This window comes from Mytilus californianus, unplaced genomic scaffold (genome assembly GCF_021869535.1).
Source record: "Mytilus californianus isolate M0D057914Y unplaced genomic scaffold, xbMytCali1.0.p SCAF_10, whole genome shotgun sequence".
Lineage (NCBI taxonomy): Eukaryota > Metazoa > Mollusca > Bivalvia > Mytilida > Mytilidae > Mytilus > Mytilus californianus.
Window position 1 is genome coordinate 73,006,637 of NW_026262582.1, and position 13,798 is coordinate 73,020,434.

The 13,798-nt window shown below is 33.5% G+C and overlaps 1 protein-coding gene across 2 annotated transcripts; it reads left to right on the forward strand.

Moving 5' to 3' along the window:
* The first annotated feature begins 1,656 nt into the window (after positions 1-1,656).
* Positions 1,657-13,271, forward strand: LOC127718499 (vitelline envelope sperm lysin receptor-like). 2 transcript variants are annotated; one of them, XM_052224551.1, is made up of 10 exons: positions 1,657-1,762; positions 4,250-4,296; positions 5,338-5,380; positions 6,059-6,276; positions 6,778-6,935; positions 7,949-8,103; positions 8,789-8,870; positions 10,295-10,457; positions 12,179-12,221; positions 12,938-13,271. In XM_052224551.1, exons 2-10 carry the CDS (start codon positions 4,258-4,260, stop codon positions 13,189-13,191), a joined length of 1,155 nt encoding a protein of 384 aa, XP_052080511.1. In that variant the 5' UTR covers positions 1,657-1,762; positions 4,250-4,257; the 3' UTR covers positions 13,192-13,271. The 2 variants fall into 2 exon arrangements, with proteins under 2 accessions (XP_052080511.1, XP_052080512.1); XM_052224552.1 differs by having other exon boundaries at positions 12,941-13,271.
* The last annotated feature ends 527 nt before the right edge of the window (positions 13,272-13,798 follow it).

The window sequence follows — 13,798 nt, forward strand, 5'->3', positions numbered from 1 at the left end:
CAAATACCTGTGCATTCGTATCACCAATAAAGGTACAGCTATATAAAACCAGCGGCTAGCATACAGTATGTAGTTATCTAAACTATGACATTGGGACACACGTAATGGTAAAAGCACCCTCCCTCTTTTTTACTCGAAAGAAACAAATTTCCTGCAGGCATTCGGATCACCAATAAAGCTACTGCTATATAAATCTAATTTTGTATTCTTCTTGCGCAACATTCCCATCTTATACATGTAACACTTCTCTCATATTTTTAAAAATTTCTCGTGTTGACAATAAAGTTTTGTGAAATAAATATACAAAAGTGGCATTTTTGTTTTCGAAACCGACTTTATGAGCAAGAATATGAAGCGAGCCAGTGTAAAAAAAAATAAATTTAATTATTTTTTTAATAGTCAATTTTGTCTTAACAATATATTTTTTGTTTATGAATCTGAAATAAAATGAAATAGAAAGTAAAACTATTTTACGCGTAGAAAACTTTGTGATATATAGTTGTTCGGTTGTATGGTTACATTGACGTAGATGGACATCAACGCGCGACGTTGCTCCATTGATACGTGACGTCATTGCCTAATATTTTCGAGACTCGGGTCCAGTCCATGATAGTCGGTGGCGGATCCAGGGGGGGGGGGGTCCGGGGGTTGGAACCCCCCTTTTTTTTGACGATCAATGCATTTGAATGGGGACATATAGTTGGACCCCCTCTTTATCCTGGGTTAGGAACCCCCCTTTTATAAATGGCTTGATCCGCCCCTGATAGTATTGACAGGCTAGTGACGCAGTAGATAAACTAATTAGACCATTTGATGCCACTTCTACGAGTTTCCATTGGAATATTCTTTTTTTCTTTATTGCAAAAGTAATAATCACTAGAGAACTATTTTATTTGACAAGATTGTTACAAATTCAACAAATATTAAATTTTGCAGGCCGTTTGTAACTTGACAAAGCATGTACAGTCCCTTGAAATGCGAAAACGAGGCAACATCAGCCAAAAGTTCCCATAAATCTTGTATAGCATTACGTGATAGCATTCTGCCATTGTGTTTGTTAAAACTTTGTTCATTGCTATGTTAATGTAAATATGTATGATTTGTGGAACTAGGGAGGGGGGAGAGAGCAGGGTGCCCGGCCCCTTATGGTGCTACATATATGGTTAATAGATAGACTTTTTACATGCTCTATTACTAACGTTGCCTAGTTTGGGGCTCCTGGTGGTCCCCTTTTAAAATTCAGGTTCTACATCTGATAATTAGCAAATAAAGTGTTTTAAATCAGTTATTCAACTCAGTGTATATTTCTTCGACTCCGATATTCTTTTAGGTTCAGCGTTAAAATCCCTCCCCCCCCCCCCCGAATAATTATATCCAACCAATGTCATTAGTTGAAAAAAAAATCCGGGAAGTGCAATACAGCTGTAGCTCTAAACAATGTGTATGAATTATAAGTCTAGCCAGAGTCTTCTGCACTATGCGGAAACTAGTAAAAATATTACGTACAAACTTATTTTTATTTTTATATTTTTTTTTTTTTAACTGCCTCGGTTGTCTCAATGGAAGCTGAGCACGTGATTGGTGGAATCATTGAAAAATAACAATCAGCGATCTCCTCTCATGATAAATATATCGAACGGTTATCTTACTTTCGCGCCACACGTGGACCTCAAGATCCGGTTACTGGTTGTACTATAAAACACGAGGGTTGCCTGTTGTAAACCACACTAATCGGAAGGAGCTGGACAGTACCAGACATCACGTAAGTACATTTCATCTGTCCATTTTTAATGTAAATTTCGAACTTATACACCCTGCTGGTAATGCCATCAATTTTCATTTGTAATATTTGTGAATATTTTACAAAAAGGGTGCTTTTCCTATTTGAAAAATCAGTGTAATAGGGTTTATAGAAATTGCAAGATAAATTTATGATTGGGTACATGTCTATTTTAGATTATCAAATCTTCGAAATTCGATTTTATAAGATTTTGGAAGATGTTTACTATACCGGATTTAGTGTTGGCAACACGTGCAGAAATATGCTTTAATTTATTCAATTCAGCATATATCTAATAATCTTCCATTTGATTTTGATTTTAATCAAGTTATTCCTCGGTACTATGATTTTATTTCGCGTTTATGAAATGCCACGGGAAGTTATTCGATTACAATGTGAAGTTTTAGATCTCGGTTAACCTAAAATTGTATGAATTTCAAGATTTGTGTTTCGAAGTGTATCTGTTGTTTAATCTAAAATGCAATATGAGTGAATATTGTACAATAATGGGCATTTTTTACCGTACTTCAAGAAACCAGATTATTAAACTGCTTTTAGGGAGCTACCATTTGATTTTTATGGGGGCTAGGATGAAATTTGAAAAAATAGGCAGGACAGGATTTTTAAGTAAAAAAAAGGCAGGATGGGATACTTGCAAAAAAAAAGTCAGGATGACAATTTAGGTAAAAAAAAGTCAGGATAAATTTTAAAAAAAAAGGCAGGACCGAATAGAGTGAAAAATAAAAAGGCAGGACAGAGATTACAACTAAAAAAAATGCAGGACAAAATTTTTCATCCTAGCCCCCCCCCATAAAAATCAAATGGTAGCTCCCTTATGGCGTTCTGGTATATGTAACGAGTCGTTTTCTGTCCACACTGAAGTCATGGCGGAAAGATGTATTAGAAAATGGCCATATCTCATGACTATTTTTTCAATAAAGCAAACTATCATCCTAAAAGCATAGAATAGAAATGCGAAGTCGTATGCTATAGGGCTAAACTTCGGTGGCATTCTCTTATTTCAAAATGATTAGAAAGCTACCAAAAGAAAATAATATACTGAGTTAATGTTAAGCAACACATGTTTTCATTACAAGAACTTTTAAAGAAAAATTTCTCCTAGGATAAATCCATCACTCATTCATTACTTTACTTGCAGTAAAATTTATCTACTAAATAGATGAAATAACGTGTATCAACTCGTAGACCTGCATGTGATGTTGTATTTATTCAATATCAAGAACTTATTTTTAATCTTAGCGGAATCCTTGCGCATTGTTTATATATATACATATGAAATGTACCATATATTTTTGCACTGGTGTACTTGTTTGGCCAAAATTTGATAAAAGTGCATACTGTTACAAAGATCGGAAATAAAGTTTATTTCATTTAATTTTTTTAAAACAAAGTCGATTTCAACACTGTATGCAGGGCTTATAATCGTTTAAAATTCAACGTACTCCCTCTATAATGTACAAGATGACCATTGTAAGGGTCTGGATGGGGTTTGCAGAATAAAAAATAATGGGCATACAAATAAAAAATTTTAGGCCTGTTTTTTTTATTCTGAACCATTAATTAACCTGGTTTTAAACATTTTTATGGTTAACAGTTTTTTTATGGGTCGGTCTTAACCATGCGATTAAATGGTTAAAGAACATTTCAACCGGGATTAAAAGCATGTATTAGATATTTTCAAAATGGTTTATAGCTTAAACATTTTTCCTTAACCGTTGCACTTTTTTTTCTCCCTTTAAACATGTTTATTGTTTAAGCTTAAACATGTCTCAGGTTGTTTTTAACCAGTAACTAGTTTGAGTATAAAAACAGGCCTATAGACAAAATGACCAAAATTGGGCAATAAGTACAAAATGTATAAGAAATCCGCTGAAACCTAAATGAGTACAACATGCCACCAAATCCAGACCCTCGTGTTTTTAATTTCTGCGATTTGTCTTATCTTTTGTTCTTTCAATTTTCATGGCGTTAGGTTTCCAGATTTTGAACATAACATTTAATTTTCAATCTGTGTCCGACCACAAAGAAATCACGTTGCTGGCAAAAAATACCCATAATTCAACATTTTCGCATTCAAATGTGTCTATACAAAGGCTATATGACTGTATAAGAATATAAACTTGTGGGGAAATGGACCATAAACTCCCCTTGTCATTCCCTCTCCTGTGTGTATTGTTTACCAGGAACTTACTTAAATTGTATATTACTATATGACTTGAATATGCCTCAACATTTCTATATGTTAAATATATATACATATCTGGGGTTTTGCTTTTTCTTTTGTGTTTATTTTTTCTCTATTCTTTATTTTGTCATTATATATCATTACGAATTAATAATAATCATTGTAATAAATTGTTTGTAATTATACTGCTCTCTTAGGGCGTCCTTGATTGACAATAAAAATATTGTATTGTATTGTATTGTATTGACTTGTTTCTTTTTTAGTCTTAACAATGTTCATCTTACAGTTCTTGACCTGTCTACTGCTAGCAGTAAGTTAATTTTGTTATACATATTGCATGTATGTGTGTATGAACTTTGTCTATTTTAGATTTTAACTTATCTTATCTCTACATGCCTTCATCAATTTACATGATCATGAATTAGATTTCAAAACCATATTCGTATCAATGTTGACCATACGGAACTAAAACCGCAAAGAGAATAGTATCTATATTAAAACAAAAACAAGGCAACTAACTCTAAGCCATTTTGTTTTAAAATTTCATTAACATGACCGGGAATTTTATTAAAATATGCATGGTAGTCGACTTTTCTCGGAACTTTTACCCAACTTCCTAGCAAATAAATCGAAGTTTAAAACAAAATCAAGAGTTTTATTAGCCATTGAAAAGTTGTCGGGAAATGATTCTCTCTTGATTTTTTATACATGATTCTCTCTTGATTTTTCATACATTTAACATTGGTACATTTTTCTTTCAAAAGCTATGAAAAAATAAAGATTTTATTGTAATATTGATTGTTTTCATAATGGTCCTGTTATATGTCCAAAGGTCTGTAATAATGGCCGAGGATGTCTGTAATGGTACGAGGCAACGCCGAGGGACATAACAACCTCCGAGGAGTTATAACAGGACCATTATGAAAACACCCATTTCTTGATAAATTTTTATTAACCAACTAAACAGAGGAAATATTTCTAATATAAAATTTGTAATTTGTTTTATTGTGTTGAAAAGTGCCTTTTATGTTAAATGTGTGTGTTCTGTGACTAGAACTTATTTAGAGCTATTGCGATTTTCTGATCGCCGGGGAAGCAATTGTGTACGTGAATGTGGCGGTCAGGATTAACGCAAAACGAAGATGTATTTTATCAAAAAAATATATACAAAAAAACAATCTAGAACAAAGGGGGTAAGAGATAACTTTGAAAGGAAAACCTTTAAACCAGAATAACGGAAACTGGCCATTAACAAGCTAATACATGCATTTAAATTTGAACCTCGTGGCTCGGTCAATACAAATAGTCTGTTTACAGACTTGGTCAATTAATACTGTGAGTGTATTTCTAGGTTGCTGCCAGATCTTCTGTACCAGAAGGTTACATTTTGGATGGTAAGTAACATTTATTCACACAAGAATTTAAAGATATAATTTAAATTTGATAATTTGTAACGATGCGCTGGCTGTTTTTGTTAATTTTATGGATAATTAACTTGGTCCTGAAACACTATTATATCAAGGTTTTAAATGCATAAGATGCCATTACATTTGTACGGGGGAGGTAATGACGTTTCTAACGTAAAATGTTATTTTTCGACTGATTTTACTCTTTAGCCTGAAAACAAGTATATGGACCCCTTTTTTTTTAAAACGACATTTGGCTTGATTTTCTATGGCAATTATTTGTACCAATTATTATGAAGAAATCACTGATTTTTTTTTAAATGGATAAATATACAGAAAAAAATGTCGTTTTTTTTCCTAATTTGAACAAATATTAAAAAAAATATTTTCAAAGAATTGTTACTCAAACTTGAGTATACTTGTGTACAGACAATATTCCAAATGTTACAAAATCCGCTTGCGATTATCTTTTGAAACAAAAATGTAAGGTTTGTCTGTTATCTCGATTAAGAAACAGATTGTTGTATATAATCTTGTTTTAATTGCATTTTATCTCCATATAATTCAATTGTATAATAGTGACTTCATTTTAGCTGCAGATTTTAACTTTCTAATTTTCATATTTTCACTTTCTATTTATATTTCATTCGTTGTATTTTATGTTAGTTTCTCAATCGTGTGGCGAGAAGATGACGACCGCTGGTCAACACTATGCTGGAACCGGAGCTAACGTCACCATCAAATCCGATCTATATGTCCAGGCACAGGTCAAGTGTCAAGATGGCCTCGTGCAACTAGATCCAATTGATGAAACCAATACTGAAACCAGCCTCAGGCTGTGTTACTCAAACGATTCAGACTCTAGCTGTCCGTGTAAATTCAATGTAAGTAGACGTGCATAGTTGCATGTTCAAACATCGAACAAATATTTCAAGATGTTATTTTTTTTAACCACTTGTTTACACAAAAAACAATTTGTAATAACTTGCTGTCTTGCCTGTAACAATTACATAGTTCGGGTCTCAGGATAGGTGTCTCGTTGGCAATTATTCCAAATCTTATTTTTATCTTGCTAATAGCAAAGCTGTTATTAGAGGATCTCGATTGGATTTATAGAATGGAAATTGACAAAAAATAGGGAAATATACAAAAAAAAAGAAGAAATTTGGTGGTAAAATATAAAGAATCTGAGGATAAGCGGGAATAAACTAAAGGGAATACAGAAAGAAAAAGTGCGGACATTTGGCTAAAATCGGACAATATCGTTATTGTGAATCTCGAGCTACATTTTGCAACTTTTAGGATCATATACTTCAGTACACTTTAGATTCAGCACTGCATTCTGTTACTACAGACATTGACCATTTACTTTCTTTTTTTATTAGACACCATCAGGCAGGTCAAATTTCTACTCTGCCGTGTTGCAAGTCTTCTGGGGATTTAAGAACGGCACATTGATGAATGAATTTGAAACTTACACAATTTCCTGCATTGCCGAAGGAAACAAAACTAAAGTTTTGGAGAACAAAGATATAGACGAACAGTAAGTGTTTTAAATTTATTTACGTACAAATGTTTATCTTTGAAAAAGCACATTAGTAAACACGTGCATGAACCTGTTACAACGTGCATGAACCTGTTACAATTGGAGCTTTACTGAAGGACAAACTCCCAATTCCTGTCAATAATTTTAATTTTAGAGTAAAACCTGCACGAACCCCGTACAGTTGGGACTTTTGAGTACTCACTTCAATTCAGTAAAGCACCCGATTATTCATGTTTGGTGGTCAGTAGTATTAGTTTTATTCTTAAGGAAATAATTGTTTTCGACTTCAACGCTTTTGATATGACATAATTTGTACTAATTTGATTTGACCTGATGTGTAATATTTTTTCATACCCCACAATGTTCAATGGAAAGTATTGATTTTATTTCACTTCTGAAACTTTTTTTTTCAAAGAATTTAGAATCGTATCAATTTCTCATGTCACTCCCCCCTTTTTCCTCAGAAAAGTTGAATGGTCGGTGCGTACATTATCTTGTAAAATGTAATTAAATGCCCTCAAAATTAAAGCTGTCGAACATACCTCTTGTAATTTTATTCCTTGACATGCGTCTTGCAAGGTCACGATATCTGCCAATTACATGTTTACTCTATGGTAAAGGGGATGAAATCAAAAACCCAAATATCAAATTTGCCTGAAAAGCTGAGCACAAACCGACCAAACCTGGCATGAGTTCTTATTCCCACTCGTCTTTTTATGCCCCACCTACGATAGTAGAGGGGCATTATGTTTTCTGGTCTGTGCGTCGGTTCGTTCGTTCGTTCGTCCGTCCGTCTGTCCCGCTTCAGATTAAAGTTTTTGGTTAAGGCAGTTTTTGATGAAGTTGAAGTCCAATCAATTTGAAACTTAGTACACATGTTTCCTATGATATATTCTTTTTTATTCTAATGCCAAATTAGAGTTTTTACCCCAATTTCACGGTCCACTGAACATTGAAAATGATAGTGTGAGTGGGGCATACGTGTACTATTGACACATTCTTGTTTTTAGCCTTATTCCTGTAAAGAGCGAGGTAATAGAATCTTTCGGCCATGATTATACGGGAACTGCAGTCCTTGAATTATTCGACGTTCTTGGTAACAAGATAACAGCTACTAAAGTTCCGATGTCGAAAAAAGTTCAGTTGAAATTAACTGTCACTACCGGTAAGACTTAACATTACAGTGGAAGTAAACTAAACAATATTCTCCAACAGTTGATGTCATTCAGGGTAGGTATCCTGTGGAAAAATTATTTACTCCGGAGTTAAAAGCCGGTATTATGAATATAGTCTATTGATGACAATTAACACTGAAAATTATGCCTAGTTCACACGTACATTTAATTCGAATTGAATTCGAATCGAATGCGAATCGAATTCGCTAATCGCGTTCACACACTCTTCCTTTTTAATTCGAATTGATTCGAATTGGCTAATTCGCATTAACCAAATCGTATTAGAAACCCGTTTTTGTTGATACGAATTAAAAGTTAACGTCGTTCGGACAGTAAAGCAAATTTGACGCGTATTGCAATTCGAATTAGAATTAACGTTTGGACGTAAAACGATTCTAATGCGAATTAAACTAATTCGAATCAGTTAATGCGAATCGAATTCGAATTACGTGTGAACGCAGCATTAAATGTGTACGATGTTTCCTAATTTTTTTGCAATTCTTGGCCCAAACATATTTTGAACTCATTTTTAAGATCGAGATATGTATGATTATTTGATGTCATAGGTGTAAAACATTTACCTCAAGCCTTACTAAAAATAAATTAATTAAATTGTAAATTAAAATCGCAATACTTGTTAGAACATTCTAAACTTTCTCTTTTATGACTTTACAGATCAATACTATGGCGTTGTTCCATACGATTGCAGGGCAATAAGCAAGGATCGTAATACGGATTACAGATTTCTTCTAGCTGGGTAAGTATTTAAAATCAATTCTAGAAATTCAAAATAAATACAGATTTAGGGAGCTACCATTTCATTTTTATGGGGGGGGGGGGGGGGGGGGCTAGGATGAAAAATTGTGTCCGGCATTTTTTTAGTTGTAATCACTGTCCTGCCTTTTTATTTTTCACTCTATTCGGTCCTGCCTTTTTTTATTAGTTTATCCTGACTTTTTTTAAATAGCCATCCTGGCTTTTTTTTTTTTTGGCCAAGTTGCTCATCCTGCCTTTTTTTTTACTCAAAACTCCTGTCCTGCCTTTTTTCAAATTTCATCCTAGCCCCCCACCTGCCGACCGAGTACGAAATAATTCCAACTCGAAATTGTTCAATTCAAACCATCTATACTCAAATCGACAATATTAAATGTTTGCATTCTCCGCTGTATATTAATGTTGAGGTGACGACAATTCATCCTTTAGAATGCCTCAATTCTGTTGGAATGTATTGTTTTAATTCAAATTTCATAAAAATGATCATAAATGGGATTTTCAAGACTAAAGCTTAAAATACTGTTGAATTTATTTTCTAAATTCAAAAAATCTAAACTTGCTGTAAAGACTCTTTTAGCAGACCTCAGCTGATTCAAATGATCTATATGAACATAAATGATGCCTTATTTACCTGGGTGCCGAATGGTTAACGAGCCTTGTTTACCTGGGTGCCGAATGGTTAACAAGCCTTATTTACCTGGGTGCCGAATGGTTAACGAGCCTTATTTACCTGGGTGCCGAATGGTTAACAAGCCTTATTTACCTGGGTGCCGAATGGTTAAGCATAATTTATCTTGGTGTCGATTGGTTAACAAAAGGAAGTTTCTATAGTTGCTTTACATTAGACAAAAGATATTCAGTACTTACCACCAACTAGTAAAGTATTTTACTCAAGGAATATTGTGCTTTACGATATTTCCCGGTATGGCTTAAATCAATGAATTTCAATCTCATCCCTGGGGGGGGGGGGGTCTCCATTCAGTATTTATTTATTAGATAATTTTTCTCTATTCTGTATATTTGTTGGCCAATACTCTCCATTCTTTATATTACAGCACCCTATTATTTTTTATTCTTTATTTTGTTGATTTATTTTCTCTACTCTTCATTTTTATTGGTTCATTTTTTGTAGATTTTAATCCATTATTCTCTATTCTGTAAACCCCATGCAAACCCTCCATTCCTTGCAGCAAGACAAGATTGCCATGTAATAACATTAATATTCCATTGCAAGAACCGTGAGATGCCAGACGTGACGAATGTCCGGACCTCTACAAACTAAATCGTTTATTGGTCGACAACACCTGAAAAGACTTTTTTCAAATATGCAAAACCAGCACATCCTATGGATACAAATTATTAAAAGCCATTTTAAATTTACTCAACAAGTCTCTTTAATTCTTTCAGATGTGGTGATGGAACAATCATTCCAACAAATAAAGGTTTCACAACAGATGGCAAAATATCAAAAAGTCCATTTTTCAAATTGTTCAAGTTGTTGGAAAGTTCAGAACAAGCTGGTGTATCCTACGAATGTTCATTTACAGTTTGCAACGCCTCTTGTGACGTGGTAAGCAACCACAAACACTTTTCATGAGAACTGCTATGTTATGTGCTCTTATGTGTGACCGTTTCAGTTCTAAGTTAAACCAGGAACATATATATTAGTAATAAGTGATGCCAGTGTATCGAACTTGTAATCTGTCACTTCAAATTTGTCAAAGTCGCATTTATTTCATCACAAGGGTACAGAATGCAAACGGGGTAATGAAAAAATGGCCCCAATGGCATTCCCAGTAACCGCGAATTTCACAAACCATTATAAAACACTTTCACATCAAATTAATCACTTATATTGGTAATTTTATATGACAAAATATATCTACTACTATAAAACTTGTATTTGTTGAACGTTTGGAATTATGTGGTTAATTTATTGAGCTGTTCCGATAGTTTTTTAGTCGGACGCTTCCAAAATCCATAAATCTCGCTAAGTTTCGTAAAGTTCGGGATTTTATCAATTTTATACTGAAAAGCATATCGGATTCATTTCCTGTTAGATATACTGTTCCCAGGTTAAACCTTGGGGTGTCTTACAAGTGTTTGTCACAAAAAAAAAATATCGACATTTAATGCATTTACAACTAAAATTATTGTTAAAGGGACAAATGATTCATATATTAGCTTAAAATAATAAAAAAAAATCATATCGGAAAGTTTTGGTTTTAAATTTACTATAACTTGTGTTACTCTTTTAAATTCAGGATGTTCGCTCCTTGTTTTTGAATTTTTGCCAGATATTCGTAATCCTCTGGTTTTATCCATGTAGTGCCATTACAAAATTTTGCCCACTAACCCCTACTTTTCTTTCCATAATTTGATTGCATATAGTTTAAATGTCATAAATCCTTGTTATTTTTTCATCGTTTTTGAAAGAAAAAGGTGCCAATGTTAAATGTATAAAAAATCTAGAGAATTTTTTCCCGCCAAATTTTCAATGGCTTATATCTCGAAAACAAGCACACAGACCCTTCATTTTTGTATGCCCCATTTATGGGCATTATGTTTTTCGGTCTGTGTGTTCGTTCGTCCGTCCGTCTGTCCCGCTTCTGGTTTTTGTTTTTGGTTAAGGTAGTTTTTGATGAAGTTGAAGTCCAATCAACTTGAAACTTAGTACACATGTTCCCGATGATATGATCTTTCCAATTTTAATGCCAAATTATAGTTTTGACCATAATTTCACGGTCCACTGAACATAGAAAATAATAGTGCGAGTGGGGCATCCGTGTACTATGGACCAATTCTTCGTTATTTTTTATTCCTCGGTGATCATGTCGATAGATTCCAACCACAGAAATGCCTTGATTAAGTTAATGTACTTAAGTTTTAAGGTGGTAGAATACTGTTAAAATTTACGTTACAATGAAGTTCAAAAAGAAATATTAAACGTGCAGCATAAATTGCCAACCATTTGGATTTATATTGTTTTAAGACTGGATATTTGATATTTACGAAAAATGGAATATATAGCAAGCCGTTGTAGAGTTTATTCCCTATTTATTAATATTAAAAATTCATTTGATGTGAATATAGTATAATAAATTTGTTTTTAATATTTTTTAATATTATTCATTTTTTAATATAAAATATTATATTAATAAATATTTTTTAATATTAGAAAATCATTTTTTAATATTAGAAATTCATAATGATTTATTAATATTTATTGATATTAAAAAAATGATAAAATTCCGCAACGGCCTTCCATAATCCTAGATATATCTCTTTTAGTCTTCCTGTTCCGTGAGGACCAAACGATCAGCTGATTCCTTAGGTAAGTGTGGTCATTATTAAATTTTTACACCTAAAAAGGGACGTATAAAATAGTTAAGACCAAATGTCTATAAATCGCACCTGGTTTTCCGATCCGAAATCCGCTGTAGGATCCGAATCCCGGCTAACCCTTACACGAGACATAAACATGGTGTGCAAGTGAAATTTGGTTCCGGTTCCCACGGAACATAATCCTGCGTAAGAATCGGATCCGGATTATACTTACAATTGCTCTAAAGAGTTTTTCCTCGGGATTCGGTTCCCACCGTGGATTTTAGATAGGGACATTCGGTGTGTAAATTTTCTATTTTTCATGCATTTGGGATTCAATGATTACATGGAAATCAAACGCTATCCTTAAAAAAAGTACACCTGCAAAGTTTCTTTAATTTTCAACGAAGAGAAATATTCCAAGAGCAAAGTAATATTGCAAGTTTCAAAACAAATCTTAAAAATTTCGAAAATTTCCTGATATTTTTTGGGAGGCTAGTTTATTTACAACTGGATGATTATCATAACCTAATAAAACAATGTCTCGTATTAAGATAATATTCAAAAGAGTTTGCTAAATCGCACGCGATCTTGCCTAATTAGCATTATAAAATTTGTTTTGTGTCGATCCTGCCTTAAAATATAATTAGAGCTGATTTTCTACAGCTTGTTTTAATCATCATTTTCCAAATCTTTATATTCAAATTTTTCCTTTTGTTTTAATAGCAGATCAGGAGAGAGTGAAAACACCAATATACCAAATTCAACGTCTAGAACAACGCGTGGAAGATCGTCTAGACCAATCACAACAGGAACTAAGCGACCTTAAAATGGATACTCGTCTGAAGCTTGCTACCCTTGAAATCGTCGGCATTGGAGCTGTTGCGTTGTTGTCACTTGTAATTGCCACATATTCCTGCATCAGAGTGGAACAAAAACGCCTCCGTGAAAAAGTGAGCTTAAAGATGTCCTCGGCATGAAGTGCTGGAACGTTTGTTATATTTTGTTCAACACTAATTGTTGCAATCATCCTTCTGAATAAAATATGGTGCATATTTAATTTTATTTATTTCGTTCAAAAGCATTTGAGACGAAACGTACAAAATTCGGAAGAAAAGGATATTTTTTGGTATATATGGAAGAAATAGTACGACCATTTTTAACAATATAAATAAAAGATCAGATGCGTCAATGAAGCGGCAATCCAACGACCTGTCTAAAAAGATTTGTAGAGATTGCACATAGTTTGGTTTTAAGATTCTTTTTATCTTTAAAAATTTGGGAAGTTTGGTATTTTCTTATCCTTGGTAAAACTTAATTCGTGGTGGTTTATTTCATTTTTATAATATCCATATTTAGTGGTCTGCTTTCCTTCACTTCATATTATAGAGCAAAAGAGATGTATATGCTTGTTTTCTGCCTCCCGGCTATCCCTAGCAGACCCTCTAACCCAATTGTTTGGCACGGCATTCGATTAGGGAGCTACCATTTGATTTTTAGGGGGGGGGGGGGGGCTTGGATGAAAAATTGTCCTGCATTTTTATTTAGTTGTAATCTCGGTCCTGCCTTTTTATTTTTCACTTTATT